The sequence below is a fragment of the Paramormyrops kingsleyae genome, chromosome 8 (genome assembly GCF_048594095.1).
Source record: "Paramormyrops kingsleyae isolate MSU_618 chromosome 8, PKINGS_0.4, whole genome shotgun sequence".
NCBI classification, from domain to species: domain Eukaryota; kingdom Metazoa; phylum Chordata; class Actinopteri; order Osteoglossiformes; family Mormyridae; genus Paramormyrops; species Paramormyrops kingsleyae.
In genome coordinates this window covers 7,351,453-7,378,052 of record NC_132804.1, presented here as the reverse complement: position 1 = coordinate 7,378,052, position 26,600 = coordinate 7,351,453, and the positions used below count along the sequence as shown (strand labels likewise).

Sequence of the window (26,600 nt, the reverse complement as noted above, 5' to 3'; positions counted from 1 at the left end):
CCACCGCCATCCAGATCATACCCGGCCAAACCCAAACGGAGGAACAGCATTAGTATAGCTAATGAAAAGTCTCACATATGCCCCAGGGGTATATAAAACTTCTCTGTCGGCATCTTACCAGGCTGGATGGCAAAAGAACAAAACCGGGAGATTTGTCCCAGTTATAAGCAGAAAATTTTAAACATTTGTTTCCCTTATTTCCAGGGGTTCTTTATGAGTTGAATCAAATGTTTGTTTTTTTTAATGTTTTTTTTGCCCTTTCAGTCTCAGCTTTTTCGAAACCTAAGTAATCTTGTGTAGCCATTGATGTCTGATTTTGTGTAAATGCAAAAAGAACGGGAATACAATCCTAAACCTTCCATCAGCTCGGACACTGACAGGCACGAGTGTGTGGATGTTATTTGGAAGTCTCAGCTTCAGGGCTGTCTGGACTTCAGGTTGTCTGCACCCCGCTGTCTGTGATGTGGCGGGTGGTCGCCGTGGTGACCAGGTGCCAGGTGGAGGGATGGAGACGCGTGCCTGAGAGCTTACTCCTCCGTTACCCTTCTCCATATCTCTCCGACTGCTGGGGGGGGGGGGGGTTACTTTAGCAGCCCCATGATGCTCTGGTATGCCCTCGTCTCCATAGAGATGGGCTGCAGGCAGAGTCAGGGATGGAGCAGGAACAGAAAACTTCTGTATAAATATGACTGTTCATTGATGGTTAAAACAGACATGAACATACGAGACAGACTGCAAGACAAGCAGACTGGCAGCCATACTGACATATGGACACGCTGTATAAATGGTGAAAGAGAAAGATAAAGCTTTTGGGGCTTGTTTCACCACTGACTCACAGACAGCTGATTGTTCACGGTATTTAAAAACTGTGCCCTGAGGCTGCACATGTTCACCTGGGTCATTCCGCAGCTACGCTGACTAACTACAGTGAGGAAAAGGTGTGGCTGTATTGACTAAACGTCTGCACCCAGCCTTCCTTTGCCATGGAGATTACTGACTGGCAATAACGTGTTTACCGCAGCTCCTGATGTGCTGCTCCCTAAACTAAATTGGGGGCAATCATTAGTACTGAAGAGCATAGCATTCAGATACATCCAGTTATGATCTGGTATTGTGCAAGCATAGAGTAGACCCTGTTCTCCCTGAAAGTCAGAGATGGGGTCTGTTCGGTTCTTCAAAATGTACTAATTGAAATTTTGAGTGCTACTCATTGACTACTCAGCTGACACCTGAGGGGGTGGGGGGGTTTGGCCTTGTAACCCATCTTAGGTAACTTATTCCCATCTACCTATTTCTTAAGTATAACCCTAGTTGCACGATTGGATATTACACCCACCACAACGTTCAGTCGACCCCAGCACTAGACCACGTGTGTGTATAGATGGGGTCTGTAACTTTCAAGGCAGTACCTCACATGGGCTAACTCTTTCGAAGAAAGAATGTTCGTTTCTCAAATGAAGTGGATCAGTACTAATTAGTATGATCACACAAGACTTCTTTGAAATGGGGATATAGACTTATGGTATGAAGTGTGTTACGTGTTTGTAGGGTTTCTCAGCTGTTAATAACCCTTTCTAAACAAGCCATTGTAAGTGCATTACGGAGAATATCCTACAAGCCATAAATGTTTTGATTAAAACAGTTAGAAGAATAACACAGTCTTAGTTTGCAAAATTTTTATAAAGCAAAAAATATTTATATGACAGTTTACTAGCACTTTCTGTGAATACAGCAGACGGCCTGGTCCTCTCAGTCACATGACCAACCCTTGACTCACATGACCACAGACTGCTCGGTCTTGGTGTGCCTTATACTGCTCATATTTTATTATTAGTGTAATCAGGACTGCAGATTAAGCTTTCCCGCTCATCTGATTCAAGGAATTTAAATGAAATGAAAGTAGGCCTATTTAGCTAGTAGCAAAACTCTTAAGTTTTACCCCAGAGTAGACTTCTGCTTAAACATCACATACAAAACAATACATTATGTGCGGATAGATCAGTTTTATTTTTGTTTATTTTATAGTTATGCAATTATTTGTACTCTAATCGCATTATTTTGCCTTTTAATTGCTGATGACATGTACAGATTTGAAGATGCGAACATCTGAAGAGCTATCGGCTCTATAAACAAATAACCCAGATTGTGTCATTTCTGTCCTTGGTGTTTGTCAAAGACTTATTGTTTTACGGCTAATTAACAGAATAAAAAGAACAGATGTCAGTTGTACTATGAGAAAGTACCATGGACATGGAGTGATTTGCACTTGGTGTTGTAATCATACACTGGTACAAATTTTCTTTGATGGACTGACAAGCAAAAGCACATTAATTTTAGGATTAACTGAGTGACTTTCAAAAACAAATTGGGAAAAGCAGAACATTGGGAAAGTTCTTTCTGACTGGAATATGACAGTTTTAATGAATGATACCATCACAAAATGCATATTTAAACATTTAAATCATTTAAATAAATATTGACATAGGCTTAATTTTATTCTTATTCATGTAACATGAATGTACTTTGTACTGCAGACCAAACTAATGCACAAGCTTTACTCAACATAGGTTTAACCAGTAATTGAATTATTTTACACAACAATCTTTCAGTGGAGATACTTGTGTATGAATAGATGGGTGAATGGATGGATAATTAGTCAAACTGTGAGTTTAAACTGTGAGTTTAAAAACCATTCAGATGCTTGCCCAATTCCCCAACGTATAGTGAATCCCAAGCCAGTTTGCATTGCGCAATAAAAGTGCCGATGGAACAGGATAAAAAAGGCAGATTTTTACTGATAATTTCGCCTGCGTGGGGGTTTTTGGCATCGTACGTGGTCTGCGCGCGTCTCTTGAGTCTTCAGAGTCTGGCTCTCCGATCTGCGTACAAATGTTATGAACTCAGCCCAAATACCACAGGTGTCGCGTCTGTCATGTTTGGCAGATGGCGTTTGACGGGGGCGTTTCCAAATAGACCGTTAAAAACCACAGACGCCGCTTTTCAAACTTCACTCGGCACGTTTGCCTGAGACCACCACCGGGGACAAGGGTCGGCCCTGGAGTCTTCTGGTACTCCAGAATCAAAAAGGACTGTGACTGTGTAAGTACTTTATTTTGTGTCTTTTAGAGCTACGTGAGGGTTCACTTCATTGCCTGTAATGATGCAGTTTCCTGACACATCATGCAGATTATGAAATGAGTGGTAAATTAATGTTGTACAAAGGGGTCACAAATTTCATTGAGGATCCTCACATCTGTATGATAAATTGTGTGTTGTCACGGCAGGATGGAGACTATGCAGGAACTGATCCCGTTCACCAGGGAGTTGCTGGCCCAGGGGGCCGGTGGACGCATGGTGAAGGTGTACCTGGTGGGCATTGCAGTGGCTGCGCTGGGGGTGGCGCTAGGCGTGGTGGAGACCATCTGCCAGCCGTTCTCTGCCGAGGAGTCACTGGACAAGGAACTGGAACGGCCGCTACGTAAGGTGGGACGCGTGCGGGGTGCGACAGAGGCCCGACGGCGGAGTAATGGCGAGGAGCAGGGTGCGGAGGTGGAGGCGCTGAGGGTCCAGGCTAAGAAGGAGCCGCTTTTAGCGGCAGGTGGAAGGAGGAACTCTGCGACCAGGCTACACGCTTCCTAGAGGTTCCCTGACAGACCAGCCCAAATGCACACCCCATATTTATTTCAGAAACACCCCCTCCCCCTCCCACATTGTGCACCTTGCATTAACACACTCCACAAGGCTCAGACAGAAAACAAAGCACAACCTTCCCCCTGCTGTCCGTCCATAAACACCAGCCACAGGAAGACCGGTAGGGGTGTTACGCTCGGATGCCACGTGACAAGACGCCCTCAGACAGACGCTGGACCGTCTCTCCTAACCTAGGCCTTGCCATTGCTAATCGGGGGTGGTTTTTGGGATTTCCGAGTGTTGTACTCTCAGCGTGTGTGAAATCGCTATCTCTGCTGTGAATGCGGCGAGATGTTATGTTCAGCGAGAGGAAACGTGCTGAATTCCAAAGCTGGAGCTGAATCATTTTTAATGTAAAAAGCCAAATTTAGTGATGCAATGTGCTTTAAACCATGGGCTGTAAATAAAATACATTCCTAACCAAGCTTATTTTATACTTTTTTGTTTATTTCTATTCTTTTTCTTTAAATGTCATTTTAGTTAAAGCATCTGGTTATTTAGTTGTGGTGTGGATCAGTTGTGTTTACTTTTTGTTTAATGTTTGGATAATTACCTTCATGGTATTTAACATTATTATATTGTAACATTGATATTTAACACCCTAACTATTTATTTTAAAGAAATTACTTCCGTAACCTTATTCCACTGTTTTTATTTTTTGAAAATACAATTTAATATAGGTTTTAAAATTCACCAACAGGAAAGCATTCTCAACTTTCCATGACAGAAGATTTTTAAAAACTTTTTGTTTGATTTTTGGAGACAAACCTGAAGTTAGTGGTTGGTTTGGTATTTGTTAGTTATTAATACAAGGAATAAATTATTTTTTACTCGCCTCTTACCTTAAATTACAGCATTACAGAATGACACAGATAAATGCTACTTTTGAAGAATAACACTCATGGAGAAATGCAGTCTGCAGTTAGACAAACATGCAGTCTGTGGTAACAAAGAAGCAGATTTTTATTGAGAAAATGAATTCTGCATTACTCTGATTGAGCAGAATTTTACAGAATATCATTGAAAATTTCTGCAAACTTGATCGACGTCTTCAAAAAAGTGGTTCAAAGACAAATGATGGAAGGATGGATGAAATAGCAAGTTTCAATATTTGTTTCCTAATATGCTGAAAGGACTGTTCTGCATTCCAGCTCATCTTATCAAAATCTGTTACATGCTTCCTATTACATTCTATGTGAATCTTGCCTGCCCTCTGGTGGCAACAATCTGCCACCAGTACGTTCTCCGAATTTGTAACACTTTTAAATTGCAGGTAATATTCACAGCATACTTTTATTTTTAAATTGGAAACTTATCAGTTCCTACTAATGCGACTGGCTGCTGCAGTCTAATTGTCCTGTTGGGTTGACGGCTCAAGCAAATGCACTCTGTTATGTGCATGTAACTATATACTCTGAAGGTACGTGCCTAGTTCACAGTCCTGCTGGAGGTTTCCATGCATAGATGAGTAAAAATGTAGCCATGAAAAAAGTTGCACTTGATCAGCAACAACATTCAGATCGAGCATCACTACTGAACCCTATTGAGGGTGACCTGTTAGATGAGCATTTTCACAAAAACAAGACTTCTAAAGACACTTCAATAATATTCAGTACAAAATAAACACTGTCTATTCACTTAAATTGCATAAATATGCGCTTTATACAGTTCTACTGTTGTATAAATATATAAATATAGGTAAAACATCACACAAACCCATATAAAAACTTCACAGTTCCAAAACAACACGGTATATGACACAAGTTTCCTTTAAGCTACATATAACCCTGAGATATACAGGATTAAGACTTGGTTAAGCACTTTGGTCAACACCATTATGGCCCCCTTAGTATGGATTACTTCCAGCACCAAAAATCACAATGACCTTACATGTTAAATTATCAGATATTTTCTATTTTCTGCCATTATAAGATCAAATCCAGGGCCACATTTGAACCCTTTATATCAATGGTATCCATTCCATACTTTAAAACTTCTGACATTAGTGACTGACAGATTAATGAATCACTGTGAAGCTTAAGCTGTAAATTAGAAACTTATTTGACTTTGCGCTAACATACTTACACAGCACCTACCTAAATGTTCCATTTTCTATCTGTCATTAGATCAGCTGTATGGAGCAGGATTTTCTATGAACTTCTCATAACCCCCTAATAAGTGATTGAAATGGTTCCCTGAGGTCTCACCACCATAGATGAAAATATCACAAGTGTGGTGGCCGACGCTCTACGTATAGTGACTTTCACTATGATGTGACACTTTCTTCACTTCTGGGCAAATGATAGTTCTGCTGTAACGCAGCTTTCCCATAACTGGCTCAGAAGCGATATCATTCCATGATATTTTGCATCCCTGAATAACGCACCTAAACATGCCGGCCGGTGGAGGAATACACTCGATGCTGGGTTAACTGAAGCGTTTTGTTTTAGAAGTGCTAATTTTCATTAATTCTGCCCCAGTGCTGTAAAAATCTGACTAAGGATCATCCTGGTTATACAACTCCACGCAACAAACATAAAAGAATAACTTTAACACTGTAATAAAAGCCTCACCTTATCAAGTGCTTTTAAATTTCTAAAAACATTAAATTTTGAGTGGTCTGCCTTAAGTCTATTTTGTTCAGAATCTCGGTAATTTGCATTGCATGATTTTACAGAAGGCATCTATCACATTATTGCAGAATCGCACGTACTATATGTCGGTGTTGTGTCCTCCGGTTTTGTGTGCGTGCAATTCTGTGTGAATTTGAAGTTTGTGGATTTGCGTGTTTGTCTGGCTGGTCCTTCCATGTGAATGCAAGGCTCTGGCCTCAGAAGCAGAGGTCTAGTCAAGTTGGCAATAGTAGACTGTGGAGCCATGGAAGACGCCAAAGCCAGGATAGAGGGGCTCAGTGAACCTGGAGGTGAACCTGTGCAGGAGAGTCGGTTTGCCAGGGGAAATGCTGTAGAAGCACAGGGTCCCGGCTGGCCAATCCAGGAACACGCCCACTCTGCAGGAGGGGCAGGCCGGGGCCGGGATAGCAGTGTCCACGTTGCCATGCCTGGCGATGTAGGTGTCGTCGAAGCACCGCACGCTCCACGACTTCTCGTTGCGTCCCAGCCCGCACTCGAAGCCCGCCCCTTTCCTGCCGAGCCCCCGATAAGCCACTCCCACGTTAGCACCCGGCCCCTCGTGCCACTCGATCTCCCAGTAGCAGCGACCAGTTAGACCCTCTCTGCACAGCACTTGAGGCCAGTAGTCAAATCTGTCCGGGTGCTCGGGGTAAATCTGACCGTCTTCATCACGTGTCACTTTGCCGTTCCCCTCTGACAGAAACAGCCACGGGTGAATTGTGTCAAGATCCAGTGTAAACTGGCAGGCATCTGTGGACAAGAGTAACAGTCATTTAATCTTTAAAACCGTCAATATTTACCCAAAACATACAGAAGTGAAACATAAATATAAACTTGAGCCACACCATCATTCTCATACTCAAACACGCAAAACACATAGACAGTTACATGACAAGTAAGGGCTATACTTTTAAAAAGCTTTTATATTTAAAAAAATGCTGTTATGTTGACGTTTTTTTTACTGAGGATAGCTCAAAGTGATACACGTAAGTGTGATTTCACAACGTACACTATTTGGACAAAAGTATTGGGGCACAACTGTGAATCACTGAATTCAGGATTTTCCTTCAGACCCGTTGCCACAGGTGTATTAAATCAAGCACCTAGCCATGCAGTCAGGTTCACAAACATTTGTGAAAGAATGGGTCGTTCTGAAGAGCTCAGTGAATTCAAGCGTGGGACTGTCAAAAATAAAGACTGTTGGGTTATCATGTTATCATATGAATAGAGCTATTTGCAATTTGTCCATATAGTGTATATATTTTGGCCTAGGCTGCTTAGAGAATTAACTTTTGTCCTGGAATAATTTAAATATTCATGTCAATAATACAGAAACTAAACTACTAGAAGGAACCAAGATTTTTAAAAATATGTGGGTTTAATGCTCAGGAGGTGCACAATCAGTGTTGCATGAGTTTTCTCTGTCGTCTGGCTTTTCCAGCAGCTGGTGAACTGGTGTCTCTAATTGTGTGTCAATGTGCATGTGAGCCTGTGTGTGAACTGTGATGGCCTAGCATCCTGTCTGGGTATTCCTCAGCCTTGTGTCCTATACGGTCTGAGATAGGTTCCAAGCCCTCTGTGACCATGCACTGGATATGTTTCAGAGTTGGATGGCAGAGGTGGAAAGGTCAGGTTCAGAAAGTACAAATCCAGGCCGAGACTTTTTTTCCACCAACCAACTGAGTATAAAGAGTCACATTCATGGAGAACTCAACTGGTTGGTTGAAATAAAATCTTGGTCTGGATGTGTACTTTCTGAACTTTCCACCTTGGATGGATAGGTATTATAAAGCTGGTTTCCCCTCATTGAGAGTAACAGCATTTTGCTGGGGGAGGCTGCTCAGGACGGACTCACATTTGAGCAGACCTGCTTTGAGCCGACACTCTCCACCGTGCTCCATGCTGTAAAGGTAGCAGAAGGACAGAGGCTGAGGGACTGAAGCGGAAACTCAAAGTACAGCAGAACGTCACACAGGAATTTTACAGTAGCAGTTTGTAAAATCAATGTTCATTATTTTTATTTCCTAAAGTCCTTAAATCCTTTCTTAAATGGTCCTTTTCATTAGTGTCTATTAACTATTCTGTTCTCAAAAGCCAAGCAGGACACTTTCCAAACCAGTAAATTAATTTAAATTTATCTGGTAACACTTAACTTGAGGAGACACGGGTAATTTAGTAACTCAGTTACTACTCAAGTACAAATCATGACTAAATATAGAATGCAAGAAATACATGAACCGTTATGATCGATTAATGATGAACAAACATGGGATTTGTATACAAGTAACACTTAGTTAATTAATACATTAAGTAAGAGTGTACTACTACATTATTTATGCCCCAAGTAAAGCGTTACCATTTATGTTAAACTAAAACTGATTTTTCAGTGTAATGATCAACAAATAAGTAAAACAGTAGTTACGTTTAGAACACCTGTTTTTTTATTGTTAGTCATCAAATGATCTATTTAATTAACTGTCTGATTTATGTGTCTTCTTAACTTAGTAAATACATGCTCACAAGCGACACAACACACATTATACTCACTTTAGCTTCTCCAGTTTACAGCTGGGGTCCTCCAGGCCAGCAGAGAGCAGTCTCACTCCTGACTCTCCTGGGTGATTGTAGCTCAGGTCCAGCTCTCTCAGGTGTGAGGGGTTTGACTTCAGAGCTGAAGCCAGAGAAGCACAACCTGCCTCTGTGACTTGACAGCCCGACAGCCTGCAGAGAGGAACAGATTATTGTATCATTATTATACTACAGTGCATTAGATTTCCCCTAGTAAATGTAAACATGTCTTATTGGGTGAGTCTAATCTCGCTCAAACCTCCAAAGACTCCATGGTTTTTTCAGCTTTTGCAGTGCAATAGCAACAAGCGCACAAACCTCAGGATCTCCAGTTTACAGTCTGGATTCCTCAGTCCATCAGAGAGCAGCTTCACTCCTGAATCCTTCAGGTCATTGTCACTCAGGTCCAGCTCTGTCAGATGTGAGGAGTCTGAGCTGAGAGCTGAAGCCAGCTCTTCACAACATTCTTCTCTAAGTTTACACTGGTGCAATCTAAGCAAGGAAAAACAAGTTTTCATAAGACTATAAAGCACAGGCCAACCTTACAACATAAACAACAGTAAAAAAACATTTGGAAATAGTTACAACGAAGTACAGGTACATCAGGCAATATCTTCACCTTCCACTAGTTTGAATTTTTTTTTTTTTTTTAAGGAGCTACTGGATATCCGAATTTCCCCCTTGGGGATGGATGGATGGATGGATGGATGCATGGATGGATGGATGGATGGATGGATAGAGAAAGTAAGTAAGTATGCATGTATGAATCCATCTATCAATCTATGGAAACTAACCTTTAACTATATGTTACAGCTTCACCAGTTCATAATGTAATTCTGACCTCAGGATCTCCAGTTTACAGTGTGGATTCCTCAGTCCATCAGAGAGCAGCTTCACTCCTGAATCCTCCAGGTCATTTTCACTCAGATCCAGCTCTCTCAGGTGTGAGGAGTCTGAGCTGAGAGTTGAGGCCAGCCATTCACAGCTCTCTACTCCGAGGTTACATCGGATTAGCCTAGACAGAAATAAGTAAAAATGATGGTTAACAAAATACTCCTTTTTATTGCCGTACAAGACTTGTCTTTGACAAATTATGGACACTTCCAGATTGTGATGAACAGTCTTTATATCCACTTGGTTAAACCCCCTAACAACCACTGGAAATAAATGCACCAAGGAACAATTTCATTGGACATTTACATAATGACACAAGCATTTCTTCTTACATTAGTGGACTTTTTGAAAATTGCTCCTTCAGCAGCTACAAATGATCTTTTCGAGATGGCACTGTTCAGATTATGATGCTTAGTCACACTAACCAGTGGTTAAACCTAAAACATGATTATTCTTAGTTTGCTTGTCTTGCTAGACAAGTGAGTTCAAATGGCTCTTTTCTCGGCATGTACTTGCACACCATTGATCGCATTAGAATTATGAATAAATCATAGTTTTATATAGGTTAACCATTTATATAGAGGACCGTTTTCCTAAAGCAGGATTTTCCAACCTGCGGGTCAAGCCCCCTAGTGGGCTGTTAGGGTATTGAAGGTAGGCCGGTAAATGTTGTTGAGTGCCTTTTCTAGGTCACTTAATGAGAGGCTTGATAGCAAGCTAAAACCAATGAAGAGCAAGCAGGGACATAAAAACAAAAATGAAAGTTTAGAAAAATACACAATACAGCACCAAGTCGTGTTTGTATTATAACACCAGCCCTCTCATTAGGTGAGTGAGCATCCATTTTCTGTAACCGCTAATCCTATTCAGTGCTGCGGGAGTCCGGAGGCCATGGGTGCATAGCAGGGAACAACCTAGGATGGGGTGCCAACCCATCACAGGGCACACTCACACCAGCACAACAATGGGCAATCTGGCATCTCCAATTAACCTCAGTAAGTTTTTGGACTGTGGGGGGAAACCATAGTGCCCAGACGAAAGTCACAAAAACACAGTAGGGTGTGTAGGGGGTGCGTAGTGATGTCCATAATGTTGAGAGGTTCATTAGAGTAAGAAGCAGAAGATTGTGAGGGAAGATGCATGGGGTTGTCATGGTTATTATAAATGTGCTGCTGACGCTAGGGAACTATAACTTTACAGTTATAGCTCCCTAGCAGTACTGACCTCAGTATCTCCACTTTACAGCTATAGCTCCCTAGCAGTACTGACCTCAGTATCTCCACTTTACAGTTATAGTTCCCTAGCAGTACTGACCTCAGTATCTCCACTTCACAGTTATAGCTCCCTAGCAGTACTGACCTCAGTATCTCCACTTTACAGCTATAGCTCCCTAGCAGTACTGACCTCAGTGTCTCCACTTTACAGCTATAGCTCCCTAGCAGTACTGACCTCAGTATCTCCACTTTACAGCTATAGCTCCCTAGCAGTACTGACCTCAGTATCTCCACTTTACAGCTATAGCTCCCTAGCAGTACTGACCTCAGTATCTCCACTTTACAGCTATAGCTCCCTAGCAGTACTGACCTCAGTATCTCCACTTTACAGCTATAGCTCCCTAGCAGTACTGACCTCAGTATCTCCACTTTACAGCTATAGCTCCCTAGCAGTACTGACCTCAGTATCTCCACTTTACAGCTATAGCTCCCTAGCAGTACTGACCTCAGTATCTCCACTTTACAGCTATAGTTCCCTAGCAGTACTGACCTCAGTATCTCCAGTTTACAGTGTGGATTCCTCAGTCCATCAGATAGCAGCTTCACTCCTGAGTCTTTTAGGTCATTGCCACTCAGGTCCAGCTCTCTCAGCTGTGGGGAGCTGAGAGCTGAAACCAGGTCTTCGCTACAGTCCTCTGTAAGGTTACACTGGTCCAGGCTGAACAGCAGACAAAACGGTAGAAAAAAAGCACTGTAGTACATCTGTGGCATTTAAAAACTAAAATGTTTAAAACACATTTTGATTTACGTGAGCTGTTTTTGCCAAAAGCCTTTATGAAAATGAAGTTACAGGAAATTTAAAATGCTGCATACCTCCTTTTCTTATAAAAACTCTTGAAAAAGCAATGAGAAAATATAAATAATTAAAAACTATTAAATTAGCTCAAATAAATACACTCAGTGACAAAAAAAGTTAAGCACCCAGAAGTAATGGTCCGATTTGGATGTAATTTGGTACATGTGCAGACCAGCCATGGGTATGTAAATGATTCAGTTTGCAAGGAGCTGGCACGTCTAGTCACCAAACACAGAGGATGCCTCGTAGACACAGACAGCATGAGGCTGGGTGGTCGTATCGTGCAATTGGCCAGCATGTGTTGTATGCAGATGTCACAGTCGCCCAAGGTTCCGATCCCCCAAGACAGACCACACTAAGGGAGGATCATAATACTGTGCGCCAAACATTACAGAACCCCATGACATCGCTGCCTGCCATTCAGACACAGGTACTGGACTCCCCACAACACCCCTTGTCATCTTGCACTGTGTCTCGACGACTAGCATCAGCCGGACTACGGGTTCACTGTCCCATGCGTAGGCTGACATTTACACCAGCGCAGAGACGGCTGTGTTTGGAGCGGTGCCTGGAATGATGACGAGTAACATCGTACCATGTTCAGCGATGAACCTCGATTCTGCATTACCACAGATGACCATTGTGTGCGCATATGGCGGAGCAGAGGGGAAAGGACCGATCCTGCCGATGTTGTGGAGAGACACCGGCGTTACTCCTGGCATCATGGTATAGGGAGCCATAGGGTAAGACTTCATGTCATCTCTGCTAGTGATTCGGGGGACCCTGACAGCACAGTGTTACATCAGTGACATCCTGCATCCGCATGTCTTACCACTCCTGAGACAGCACCCTGGTACAGTCTTTCAACAAGACAACGCCCATCCACGCATGGCACATGTGTCTATGGACTGTCTGCGTCATGCTGAGGTCCTCCTGTGGCCAGCCAGGTCCCCCAGTCTTTCCCCAATCGAACATGTGTGGGATCAGCTGACGTCAACTCAGACCCAGGGTCTGATGACCTTTCAGGGTCTGATACAGTCACATGACCTTTCACCATGTGCAGATTCATTTAATTTCCACCACACTGTCTGGGTGCTTTTTTTTGTCAATGAGTGTAATTGGCTCCGCATGAAATAATTTCAGCACCATTTCAATTGCATATACTTACAGAACTGTTCTGGAGATCCTGATCACTGGAAGGAGCCTCTTCAGTGCTTCTTCTGATTTGATGTACTTTTTCAAATCAAAGACGTCCTGCTCTCCCTCTGATGTCATCAATACAAAGACAAGAGCCGACCACTGTGTAGCTGAGAGGTACTCTGTCGAAAGGCCACCTGAGCTCAGGTAACTTTGGATTTCCTGTACTAGAGAGTTGTCACTCAGCTCATTCAGACAATAAAACAGATTAATCGACCTCTCAGTACAAAGATTCCCCCTGATCTTCTCTTTGATGTATCTAATGGTCTCCTCAACACTCTCTGAGCTTCTTTCTGCTTGTCTCATTAGACATTGCAAGAATCTCTGATTAGAGTCCATTGAAATGCCAAGAAGAAAGCGGAGGAAAAGGTCCAGGTGTCCAGTTTTACTCTGTAAAGCCTTATCAATGGCACTTTTGTGCAGGTAAGTTATGGATTCTTTTACAATGGCTGCACTTTCCTCAAGCACATTAATGTTGTTGTTTGTAAATGACTCAAATACATAGACTGCAGCCAAAAACTCCTGAACAGTTAGGTGCACAAAGCTGTACACTTTCCTTTGAGACATCACATCTTCTTCTTTAAAGATTTCTGTACACACTCCAGAGTATACTGAAGCTTCACCGATATCTATGCCACACTCTTTCAAGTCCTCTTCATAAAATATTAAATGCCCTTTTACCAGATGCTGAAATGCCAGTTCACCTAGTTTCAGAATGATCTCTTTGTCAGATTGTAGCAGCTCATTCATTGCATGATACTTCTGATTTTTTCTGTTTATTTGAATTAGTAAGAAATGTGTGTACATTTGTGTTAGAGTTGTAGGAATTTCCTCTTGCTCTTCATCATTAAACATTTGCTCAAGGACAGTTGCTGAAATCCAACAGAACACTGGTATATGACACATGATGAATAGGCTCCTTGATGATTTTATATGTGAAAATATGGTACTGGCCAAGTCCTGATCGATAAATCTCTTTGTAAAGTATTCCTTCTTCTGCGGATCATTAAAGCCTCGTATATCAGTCACCCGGTGGACACACTGAGGAGGGATCTGACTGGCTGCGGCTGGTCGGGAGGTTATCCAGAGGAGAGCGGATGGGAGCAGATTCCCCTTAATGAGGTTAGTCAACAGCACATCCAGTGATGTTGTCTTTGATACATCACAACAGGTAAAATTATTCTGGAAGTCTAGAGGGAGTCGACACTCATCCAAACCATCAAAGATGAAAACAGTTTTGACTCTATCAAGTTCATCATCTGTAGTCACTTTTAGTTCTGGAAAGTAGCGATGAAGAAGTCCCATTAGACTATATTCTTTATGTTTCTCAAGATTAAGATCGCGGAACTGAAGAGGAAACATTAAATGAACATCCTGATTTGTTTTTCCTTCGGCCCAGTCAAGGATGAACTTCTGCACAGAGACCGTTTTTCCAATGCCAGCGATCCCCTTTGTCAGTACAGTTCTGACTGGTTTCTCTTGACTGGTTAAAGCCTTAAATATGTTGTTGCAGTTGATTGCAGTCTCCAGAGTACTTGTTTTCTTGGCTGTCTTTTCGATCTGCCTCACTTCATGTTCATTATTAACTCCTTCGCTCTCTCCCTCCGTAATGTACACATCTGTATAGATGTCATTGAGTAGGGTTTGATTTCCCTGCTTTGTTATCCCTTCAAATACGTGTTGGTATTTCTGTTTTAGCTTTGCTTTCAATTCCTGCCGGACTTCTCTTTTGGACACATCTAAAAGAACATGGATTATATGTATTATTGCTTAATGTCAAAGTAAAATTTCAGGAAGAACTACAATGAATGCACCATAGGCATTGAATTTTTTAGTCTGACCTGCTTCACTTAGGAATCCTTATGATGGAGGGAAAAATGGTACCGTAAGATGGTCAAAATATACTGGGTTTCTTGGTAAGTGAGTCATGTATCATTGGCTATGGGTCACATGTCTCCTGGTCAGCATCCAATCATAAGATTCAGACTCAAAACCAGATAAGTGTATTTTGTACTCAGCATGTTCATAAAAATTGCTCTGGTTTGTCTGAATGCTAGACTCATGCCAACATGAAGGATAAGCAATAAGTATTGCCAGTTTATGGGTAATGAGTAAAACATGTTCAGTTCTTACAGACAACAACAGGGCATCAAGAACAGCTTTATCTAAAGCTGCGCCTGTAACTCTAAAACCTGTGTGACCAGCCCTCTTGCAGTTGTAAGAAAAAATCTTACTTTCCCTGTCCTTCATTGCTTGTGCGAAGTCTGTGGACTGGTCTCTTTCTTGTAGCAGACAGATGGACTCTTCTGAAAGATGGGACCTGCAAATAGAACATTTTCTTACTGCAGTTTTAGATCACACATAGACTGTGCATTCAACCTAATCTGTTTACTGCATATTCATCTGGCATAGAGATAGACCTTCAATTATTTAAGTTTTAAACAAACAAACACTTCACTTGATGGGGAACAAATAATGTAGTATCACACTATTACTTGTGGATTACTTAACCACAAATGAAATTAGTTACATACTGATCTAATGTTATTTCATCATTTATGAACTGTGGCACGTTTTATCCCAGTTACTATATTTGTTCATTCAGTAAATCTTTGTGAACTACTAAAGAACTACTGAAGGAACAAGTGATGAATAACACAAGTGAAATACTGATCATCTGTTTGTTCATCATTTTTTAGTAGCTACTATATATTTGTTCATAATTTGTTCTTCAGCAGTAAGTTACTACTAAGTATTTGTGTTCCTCAAGTAAAGTGTTCCTACACTTTCTGGTTAATATCACCCCCTTACTGAGGCATTTTGTACATGCAGACATGGTTTGAAGATAAACTGGAAGCAAAGTAGATCCCTATATGAGCTAAAGCCACACATCTGTTCTTTCTTTGAAGGTGATTGACCGAGGTATTGAGTCCTCACTCTTCATGGACAGACAGCTGGGTGAGTCTGCTCTCTTAATTTGGACCCTAGAAGCAGAATTTGGGCACCAACAACCCACTTAACCTCTCCGCATTAAACTGAGGTACACCTCACATGAAAGGAGGACAGAAAACAAGGTAAACCAGAACTGAAGTACATTGGATCACATGTCTCTGGTTGGTCTTCGAAGTTGATTATCAAAGGCATTGAATTGTCACTTTTCATGGACAGACAGCTGAGCACAGGTGACACGGCTCTCTCCTGCTGTATCCTGTAAGGAGAGCATGAAGAGAGATCGAGTTAACCTACAATAAGGAAATTAAATTAACTTCCTGTGAAGACATACCATTTCAAAATAAAGTGGAAGTGTTGAACCAATAGAAAAAAAAAAACCTTGGATGAAACTTCTCTGGTCTTTCTTTGAAGGTGATTGACCGAGGTATTGAGTCCTCACTCTTCATGGACAGACAGCTGGGTGAGTCTGCTCTCTTAATTTGGACCCTAGAATCAGAATGTGGACACAAACAATCCACTTAACCTCTCCGCATTAAACTGAGGTACACCTCACATGAAAGGAGGACAGAAAACAAGGTAAACCAGAACTGAAGTACATTGGATCACATGTCTCTGGTTGGTCTTCGAAGTTGATTATCAAAGGCATTGAATTGTCACTTTTCATGGACAGACAGCTGGGCACAGGTGACATGGCTCTCTCCTGCTGTATCCTGTAAGGAGAGCATGAAGAGAGATCGAGTTAACCTACAATAAGGAAATTAAATTAACTTCCTGTGAAGACATACCATTTCAAAATAAAGTGGAAGTGTTGAACCAATAGAGAAAAAAAAAACCTTGGATGAAACTTCTCTGGTCTTTCTTTGAAGGTGATTGACCGAGGTATTGAGTCCTCACTCTTCATGGACAGACAGCTGGGTGAGTCTGCTCTCTTAATTTGGACCCTAGAATCAGAATGTGGACACAAACAATCCACTTAACCTCTCCGCATTAAACTGAGGTACACCTCACATGAAAGGAGGACAGAAAACAAGGTAAACCAGAACTGAAGTACATTGGATCACATGTCTCTTCGAAGGTGATTGACCGAGGTAATGATTCGTCACTTTTCATGGACAGACAGCTGGGCACAGGTGACACGGCTCTCTTCAGCTGGACCCTGTAAAGAGAACATTGCAAAAGACTGATATTCCAGTTTTAACAAGGTTAAGCTAAGAATAATGTAAGCTTCTGGTACAATGCATTAAGTATAAATTAAATAGAGCAGGGTTCACCAGCTCCGGTTTGCAGATTTGCTCAAACACATCCTAAATCAGCTAATTGCCAAGTTCTGTAGATGTGTTTCAACAAGGAAATCTGCAAACTGTGTTGGATTCTGCCCTCCAGGACCGGAACTGTGAAACCCTGCTATACAGAACAGCAGAGTCAAAATGCTTAAAAATTACTTATTGCGTCTCAAGATTTAATTGTCTGCTAATTCATAACACTGGCCAGAGATGTGTAACACACTACGATGGTGCACTCTCACCTCTCAGGGCTCGTCTCCTCAGTGGCCTCCACAGAGCTCATGACTGACTCGGCTCCTTCTTCCTCATGTGCCTCAGAAAGACTCCTCCCAGAGGCAGCGGCCTCCTTCTCCTCCTCCTCATCCCCAGAGAGTCCTTATAGGGGCAGCAGTCTGTTCACCATGCTGCAGTCTCGCATGAGCCTCTGAAGACACCACGGCACACGGGAAAGTGGAGCTATGTCCGGCACTGTATGCATCTCTAACAGACTTCCATTCACATATTGGCCAGGGATTCCAGGAGTTGGTAATGCATGTTATATGTTAAATGTTATAGAAATACATTATCTAAAAATTCAGCTGCAGTGCTTTCGTCCCACGTACAGTGCACTGCTTAATGTACTTGACATGAGTGTCTTATTTTGTTTTAGACATACTACATCATTTTTTCATCCTTTAGCTCAATGAATAGGCTATTTAGGCAAATATTAATACAAATCTATAGGATTACCAGATCTGAAAATGCAGGATGTGTGCACTCTCACAGACAGTGCACTGCAAAAATCACATTTTACTTGATCTGTCTGCATTATTTACTTTTCGGGCCCTAAGTACTTCACACTGCATTATCCTCTGTATTCTAACCGCTGTTCCACATCATACTTCCCACTGCTATATATCACTTTACTGCCCCATGCTGAAAACTGCATTGTGTGTTAGATATCTCCTAGTAGAAGGTATTTCTTAATTAGGCTGTATGACATTGGAAAATATCAATTTCTGCAATAAATATTGCAGTATTTTTAAAGAAAAAAATAGTTCAAAATGAATCAATTTCCCACAAACACGTATATTCATCAGTAATTTAAACCTCAAGGATGAAAATGATTGCGTGAAGAGCGCTTGCAGAGCTCATGCAAAAGTAGCGGCCGTACCCTTTAATTTAAACTAATGTTAAACATACAGTAGATAATTCTGAAAAGGAGCAGTCATTAAAATTGCACAGCTTGCTAAATTTTCACCCGAATATAAGGCGACATCACTTATTCAGAGTAGTTTGAGGAAAAAAATACCCGTCTTATATTCGGGTCAACACGGTAATGCATTTATTGCTTGCACTGTCCGTCTTAATAAGTAGGCTATGTATGGAAACAGAATATAGATGTATGATTCTTAATAAATATGTACAGAAATCCAAGGGGTGTGCATTGTGCCCCCCATAAGCTACTGCTCAAAGCACACTAATGGACGTGTTGGTCTCATTTACTTTTAGTTATCCGATCATTTATTTATTGTCCAATTGCACATTTAATGAACACAGTGTAATTAACAAAGATGGGTACTAACGTAATCTAAGAAAAAAAGTCTCGTTACAGCTGAAGTCGTAGCTATTAACAAGATTTTACACACCTATGGAAACGCAATAATAGGTGTATGTGTGTTGCTTTATGGTTTAAGTGGTGATCCTGTTAACTGGTGACAAGCGTATACGCACTATTGTGCGCACCAGTATAAAACGAACGCAATAGTTATTGTTGCAGAAGGCGGAGGCAGATCCGTCAAGTTTGGAGAGCCAATTAAGTAACGACATACACCAATGGAGGAAATGACTTATCGCGCATGTTTGTAAAAGGACAAACATGCATACATGCAGTTATAATGTAGCATCCTATAAATATAAAATTGAATCTCTTATGAAAAGAGCCTGCTCTTCTAATATTATATTTTACGCAACTTGAAGTGTGTGCATGGTCAATTCTGATTATTTACAATTTTATTTCACTTTTCCAAAACTGACGAATCGGCCATCACACATCTCCTTAAGATATATATAGATAGGCGCGAATATACCACATAAGCCACGACACTGTATACTGCACATCAAAAGTCTATAGTTAAAAACCGCCTGGCTTGCTTTTGTTAAAAGAAATTACAGCCGGAAAACAGAATGTCGAATATAACCACAGCTTTTCCATTACAGTAATCTTACCTTAATACTTGTGCGGTTCACGGCATTTCTTACGCCCTATATGCTTATTACGTACTTTCGTTTTCTTTTCAATATATTGTCCTTTTTAAGAAATTTGCGCGGTTTTGGTCATTATAGTACAAAATCAGCCCAAACGCGAAGTGATTTACCTACAGCTCCCTAGTGGTGCACAAAAAACTTTTTCTTTTCTTTTAAATATTGTCGCACTCCGACCATTGACATTTTAACTAATCCCACATGAAAGTCTGCATGGTTGATGTTCCGGAACGGCGTAGTAGGATGACGGCACCGTTAATTAGCTTCACTTGTGACGTTTTATCCACCTAGAAACTGTCACCACCTGGGTGTCCAATGTCACATGTGTAAAGGTGTCAGAGAAAACAAGGTCCTGGTTACCTTAGGGATAGCTGGCCTGGCACCTAGCAGTGGCACTGGATCAAGAACACAGCGAAAGTTGCGCCCGTTGTACTTCATTCAGGAGTCACGTAGTTCAGCATAAAATGACGTAATTTTCAGTTTCGCTTTATCACTTTATAGTTACAGTTCGCGTACTCATTTCCCTGCCTGATCCTTTGACAAGCAATTACATTTAAAAAAAAAACACTGCTTTAATACAGATTTCTAGGCTTAAGTGTTGTATCAGGGCGTATCTATTTGCATTGATAAAACATGGCGAGAGCTAATTTCTACTTCTTAAATATACAATAAGAATAAAAAATAATTAATAAAATTACAATTAACTATTCACAGACAAACACGAGGCACATGTCACTATAATCTTTTCATTTTTTTTCTTTACATTAAATTTTTACTGTATTTGGTAAAGTAGAACAAAGAAGAAAGGAAGGGTCAGAGAATCCCTAGAGCAATGGGTGGAGGGAGGTAAACACAGTGCTTGGTGTGTGTGCATATTCTTACCAGGATAAGCGATGATGGGTTGTTGCATTATACAATTGGTTTAGTCAGATTATTAAGGCATTAGAACGACATTTAATATGGCTACTGTATTTCAATTTCCGGGTTACAGATTATGCATTTTATCGCAGTTATTATACAGACATCTCTCAATTTGAACTGACTTCCTGTTTCATATATAGACATTATACTGTAACACCGACAGAAGGTATGGAACATGCAACAGATATCGGACGCTACTGAAGATAATAGATCCAAGTAGGAACCGGAAGCGGAAGTAAACTGCAACAAGACACGTGGTGGATGAGGAACGTCGCTGTTCACCGGTTAATTCATTTACGGAGATTACACCAGGTCGGAAAACTAAAGCATCGCATGCACTGGAGGGGATTACGTGTTGACAAAAGGTATTTATGTGGTGCTTTGTTAACATTTTTCTTGTTGCACTATAGTTGTCGAATAGCCATCAAAACAGCCGAGGGAGGATTTCAAGCTACCGAATCGGCAAGGTGCCTTGATGCAAAGTGCGACTAGAATGACTAAAGAAAATCGCTGGAACATTCCTCCGAATGCCCCGGCCTGCATGGAGAAGCACCTCGAGTCTGTGCATTATAGGAAAGGTAAGCCAATGCACCTGCTAGTTGGTTGAGTCGATTGCAGCAGATTAAAGCATGTTCTACGTTACATTATTGTTATTACAGAAAGAATTGCGTATCAAAAGTTGACCATTCGTTCGTTTCGTTTGTAATAGTTGTTTCATAGCAAAGTCCGATGAAGTATTATTGAGCGATATTAAGGATTTCCCGCCGGTTATCATAGTGGTACTCCTTCCCAAAAAGCATGTCTTACTTGCCGGGTCAAATAACCTAATGTTTTAACGACGTGTACTAAAGTGCATGAGCCACGTTAGGTCCGATCACTGGGGGCTATAGCCCCGATGCCAGTCTTCATTCAAATAAATAAATAAAAGTCAAGCCCCAGGTAAACTTGACTTGGCCACTGACTTTTTCAATACTTAGGAACGCCGTTGCTTCAGGGGAAATTTGTTTAGCGAATACTGTTCTTTATGCAATAGCATACATTTTAAACAGTGTACCAGCAGAGTACCGCCTAAGGTTTTTATATTTACATTTAATCTGCTTCCTAAACTAAAGACGCCTATTATGCTTCTGTGGAATGGCTGTTCGTTTGATCGTATTTTATATGAATACGCGCTCAATTTACAGTGTCGGTAGGCTCTTAAAATGAATTGTTTTCCCTCGAAGATGGCACCCTGTTGATGGGCGCTTCCAGCCTCTCCGGTAGGTGTTGGTCAGGCTCCATTTGGGTGTATCGGGACCCCACGCAGTGTCCCAGTGAGGACCGCTGTAGTGCAGGCGTGCAGACAGAGTCCGGCATCTCGGAGGCCAGGTGGGTGTCAGAGCGCGGCATCCTGGTGGCCTCAGATTCAGGTGAGATTTCATCTCCGATTCCCTCCTGCTTATAGGTGCAGTTTGCATTTTGATGTGATTGTGGATCCTTTCATTATTGACCTTTTTAATGCTACATAATTTTATTCACACGACAGACTGGGGAAAAAATGTTATAAAAGGAATGATATTTTGAAATGTTTGGAAGATTTGAAAAGCTTATTTAGTTAGTTGTTTAATATTTAGTGTTTAAGTTTCCACTGTACTGGTGTGTGTCTAGGTGCTGTGGAACTGTGGGAACTGGCAGAAGATGGCAGGCTGATAGTGAGCAAGTTCAGCCTCCATGAGCACGATGACGTTGTCACCTGTGTCAGCCCCACCGCCGGGGGGGTCATGGCAGTCAGCGGCAGCATGGACACCTGGTAGGTGTAACCTCTCTGTGGTGTCATCAGAGACATTTTTCTGGCATTCTGGATCTGTACAGTGTCACTTAGCTGCGTGTACCTGGCAGTTCGCATTCCTAGCCGGACGTGCAGTGGCAGGGAGGTCATTTGAATTGGAGGACTTGCAGACTGTGCAGTGAACTGGCTGTGGAGTAGCTTGTGCTGCAGTGTGGCCCTCCGACTTGGATTTGTCTGTTATTTTGGCAGCATTAAGGTCTGGGACCTGAATCAGGAGACGGTGGTCAACACCTATAATGGTCAGTGAGTCGTCGTGTGGCAGTCTGCTCGCTCAGTAACCTGTGTGCAGTGACTTTGTGACTTGTGCAGTGCAAGCCCCTCTTGCTCCTGGGTACATACCCTGTACCTCCTTGATTTTCCTCCTCCTCCCTGAACTACAGGTCACTCAAGCACTGTCAGCCGTGTGTCCTGCAGTCCTCTTGACGAGGCCCTGTTCCTCTCCTGTGGTCAGGTAGGAGAACACCTCCCACCACACTGGCTTGCTAATTATATTAATTGTTAATTCTCTTAGTTGTGGGGTTGCCAGATTCCTCATTCTCCCTCCTTACGTCTCCCATCCCGCAGGATGGTCGTCTCCTGCTTTGGGACAGGAGGAAACCCCAGCCAGCCACCCGTCTAGGTAAGAGGAGCCACTTTGAGGATTTGGCTTTGCATGAGTGGGGCATAGAGGATGCTGCAGTCATTCAGACATGCTGGTGAGGTTTGTCTTGTACACTGTATGCAGTATTTGCTGCAGAGTAGATGGCCAACCAAAGGTAAATAGGTGGAAGTATTTACTGTTACGGAGGCGTGTGATGTAATTGTTCTGGTCCTGTTCCAGATGTGGTGTCCCCCAGCTGCTGTGCCACATCGCTAGCCTGGCACCCAGAGCACAGCAACATCTTCGCCTACGGTAAGGGATCCAGCTGAGGACTGTGGGTCTGCTCTTCTATACCCTTTCAGCTTTTCTGGTACCGGGTCACTGGGGAGCAATGTGAGGGCCCTGGTACACCCTAGCTGGGGGGGTGTGAGTCTGTTATGAGAAGCATGCACTCATAGCCACACACGATGGGTGCTTCAGAGATGCCAGTTCACCTAATTGCATGGCTTCAGGTTCAGAAAGTACAAATCCAGACCAAGCTGGTTGGTTGAAACGGCAAATCTTGGTCTTGATTTGTACTTTCTGAACCTGGATTTTCCACCATTGCAGGGGCACTGCATTGAGATGTCCCTGGTTGGCCTATAACTAGGCATGTAACAATTCATCAATTTTAATCAATATGTTGATTAAGGCCATGATTTGACTTAATCGTCTGTTACCAAGTATCAATTCATGTGATTAAACTATGACAATTTGCCGAAACGCTGCTAAAAAAAAATCTGAAAATATTTTGTGAAAAAAATAAAATAAATAAAAATCTACACACTCCTTAGTACAGAGAAGAGGTCAATGCATTCCATTCCATTTGATGTAGCTCAGTACATGTATGTTTCTATGTTGTCAGAGTAAGCTATACAATATAAAATATAAATACAGTAAGACAATGTTTCTTGTATTCTTGTTTGAGACTTTTTATTTTAAAGTACTTTGTATAGATTTTTCAACATATTCTATTGTTAAAAATTGAATTTATTTTTGTCTTTTTGAGCTGAAATACATTCCACTACAATCAGCTTATGTTTACTGTATTGAAAATATTGATCATGTCGAATTGTATCGCAGTAACATTTCTAATATTGCCAGATTGAATCGCTGCCTAGCAAAATGGAATCGTATTGTGGCAAAGCTTACGATCTATACCTCCAGCTATAACCATAAGAGCTGAAATCTTGCGAGGATAGCCATGATAACCATTATTGTCATGTTTTGTCATTTTCTCACTCAGGTGATGTGCTTGGGCGGGTGACTCTGAGGGATGTGCAAGGAGAGCGTGTCCAGACACTAAACACCCATGACCGTAGTGTTATGGGCCTGGCTTTTTCTACGCACAGGTGAGCTGGTACCATAGTTCAGGATGGTCGGGCAAACGATAGGATGCCATTGGTCTAATGTTCAGATTGACGTTGAAGGCTTACATACACTTTGTTCCGTTCAAACACCATTACTGCTGGGAATAAAAATTCACGTGTTGCCAATGAATTGGAACTGGTACCCAGTCTGTGTTCATGGCGCTTTTCCACTGGTATACAGGAACCGAGCCATACCCGATCCTTACTGCAAAGAGACACTAGTTTCAGAGCAACTCCAGCTCGCTTCTGTTTTCCACTGCAGAAGGGTCGGCTCAGTAGCTGGGTTTGGAGTGACGGTGACGTAAAACCTAAGAGAAACTTGTTTACTGTTCACACGGTGTACATCATGATTTATTATGTGCTAATTTCTGCTAGCATGTCTGTGAGACTTGGGTGTATTATGCAGGTATCAAACGCTAGTGGAATTAGAATTTGCTTGCGTAAATTTGCATTATGAATCCGTTCCGTTCAGGAGGTTGGTCATTTTCAAGTTACGAGTTTGTGGGAATTCATCACAATGTGTGATACTACTCAATAGCTCAGATTGGTCACTCTTTCGGTCCTACTATTAAACAGGAACATGTCAGCACGGGTTGGGGTTGGGGTTGGGTACGGCTTGCTAATTTGCAATGGAAAAGGGCCAGTTCCCGGTACGGTTCTGGTACAGCTCCGTTCTTGGTGCTGGCGGAAAAGCGCCATCAGCTTTGGCAGTGAGGCTGTTGGATTGATCGGGAGCTCATGGATATTCATGAGGTTGGATGTGTCCGTTGGAAGCTCATTAGCCAAAAGCCCGCTGTGCTTGTTGATGTAACAATTTTGACGTCTCCTCTGGTACAGTGTCCCCTTGCTGGCCTCCATCAGTGACGACTGTTCCGTAGCAGTGATGGACTCCCAGGTTTCAGAAGTGTAAGTGCCGGCCTTTCGATCTGTGCGTTTTGAAGAAGTGCCCCCATAGCATTGGAGGGCTAATTACACAACTTAATTCTTCATACCGCTGGACACTTTACTAATACTTCATTATTGACACTCTTCATTCAGTCAGTAGCGTTTATATTATTTACTGTTTATACTGTCCACACCATCTGCTAATACTATTAGCCTTTTTTTGTACTGTACTGGTTCTGATGCTGCTTTCATTGTTACTTACTGCCATTTCTGTCTTTGTGCTCTACTTTTAGTGTAGCATCAGTAATAGCATCGAGTACGGAAGCTGTAAACTAAATCTCGTTGTACCCGTGCAGTGACAATAAATGTATTCTGTTACTTAAATCCATGCAGTTTTGGGTTTTGTGCCTCTGTATGTGTGGGCTCGCTCCCAGTCTCATACCAGCCTTTCTGTCTCTTTCTGAAGCTTCCGGAACCGGCAGCACCAAGACTTCGTGCGAGGTGTGAGCTGGGCCCCTGGGGGGGCTGACACGCTGACCACGGTGGGCTGGGACCACCAGGTGTTCCACCACAGTGTGGGACTGACCCAGTCTGCCTGCCCCGTGGACCCTTAGGACGTCTCAGTGGGGGGGAGGGTGGTCAGAATCAGGGGTATAACCCGGGACTTGACCACCTCATTTGGGGCAGGGGGAGGCATTTTATATACACCAGAGGGTGTAATTCAGCTAATGAGTTTGCAGCCCTTTTTTTTTCCCGACACTCTGCTACAGCTAGGGGGTGCCCTCTCACAGCTGCCTTGGCACCCATCCAGTTGAGCCCAGGTTAGCCGGCATTTGTGCCCACCTTATGCTGGCACAGTCCAGCCAGTGCCTTAGGGGACCTCCGCACTCCTTGTGCCATTTTAGTCAACAAACGTTACCATAGCGCCCAAAGAAGCCCCCTGGAACCCAGTAGCTATGGAAACCCCCGCACGTCTTAGTGGATTCGGCAATTTTGTTTTTGGTTGGATTCAGATTCTCTCAGACCTCCCCTGAGACTGTTGGCTTTAGTTTCACCAAACCTGGAAAGTACTGACGTTTGACGAGATTATATATCAGTGCTGGTAGTACACCTTCTGGTTTTCCCAGCTGTTAATAAAGTTTGTATTTGTGAACGTGTCTGTGTAGTTTTTTTTTCCCCTGATGTGTTGGGTCACTAGCACTGGAATTTCTAGTTTAGAACTGATATTGCTTTTGAATAGTTTTGACTGACTTCCTTTTGCAGGACACACTGATAAGTGTCATTTCATTGAGTCATTTCAGTTTTTAGCCCTGATTCCACTGCAAGGAGAGGCCTCCAACGTCCCTTTTCTACGTAAATGCTGGTGTTAGTCAGTAATGCACAATGCCAGTGACATACTTTTAAGAAGAGTATTTTGCAACACCCCACCTAGAGATAGAACGTAAT

The 26,600-nt window shown here is 42.2% G+C and overlaps 2 protein-coding genes across 3 annotated transcripts; one reads left to right on the top strand and one right to left on the bottom strand.

Moving 5' to 3' along the window:
- Positions 1 to 4,635: 4,635 nt before the first annotated feature.
- LOC111858908 (NACHT, LRR and PYD domains-containing protein 3-like) lies at positions 4,636 to 17,656 on the bottom strand. 2 transcript variants are annotated; one of them, XM_072715084.1, is made up of 14 exons: positions 17,530 to 17,656; positions 17,056 to 17,160; positions 16,838 to 16,945; positions 16,601 to 16,714; positions 16,383 to 16,490; positions 16,147 to 16,260; positions 15,287 to 15,372; positions 13,024 to 14,791; positions 11,550 to 11,717; positions 9,733 to 9,906; positions 9,210 to 9,383; positions 8,871 to 9,044; positions 8,179 to 8,225; positions 4,636 to 7,073 (listed from the first exon to the last, which is right to left on the bottom strand). In XM_072715084.1, exons 1-14 carry the CDS (start codon positions 17,568 to 17,570, stop codon positions 6,535 to 6,537), a joined length of 3,720 nt encoding a protein of 1,239 aa, XP_072571185.1. In that variant the 5' UTR covers positions 17,571 to 17,656; the 3' UTR covers positions 4,636 to 6,534. The 2 variants fall into 2 exon arrangements, with proteins under 2 accessions (XP_072571185.1, XP_072571186.1); XM_072715085.1 differs by lacking the exon at positions 9,733 to 9,906.
- A 33-nt stretch (positions 17,657 to 17,689) lies between these two features.
- wdr77 (WD repeat domain 77) lies at positions 17,690 to 26,307 on the top strand. The gene is made up of 12 exons (XM_023841122.2): positions 17,690 to 17,812; positions 20,593 to 20,764; positions 20,863 to 21,030; positions 21,676 to 21,861; positions 22,100 to 22,241; positions 22,470 to 22,519; positions 22,661 to 22,731; positions 22,845 to 22,899; positions 23,101 to 23,172; positions 24,146 to 24,251; positions 25,107 to 25,175; positions 25,621 to 26,307. The coding sequence occupies exons 3-12, from the start codon at positions 20,928 to 20,930 to the stop codon at positions 25,766 to 25,768; spliced, it is 1,002 nt and encodes a 333-aa protein (XP_023696890.1). The 5' UTR covers positions 17,690 to 17,812; positions 20,593 to 20,764; positions 20,863 to 20,927; the 3' UTR covers positions 25,769 to 26,307.
- The last annotated feature ends 293 nt before the right edge of the window (positions 26,308 to 26,600 follow it).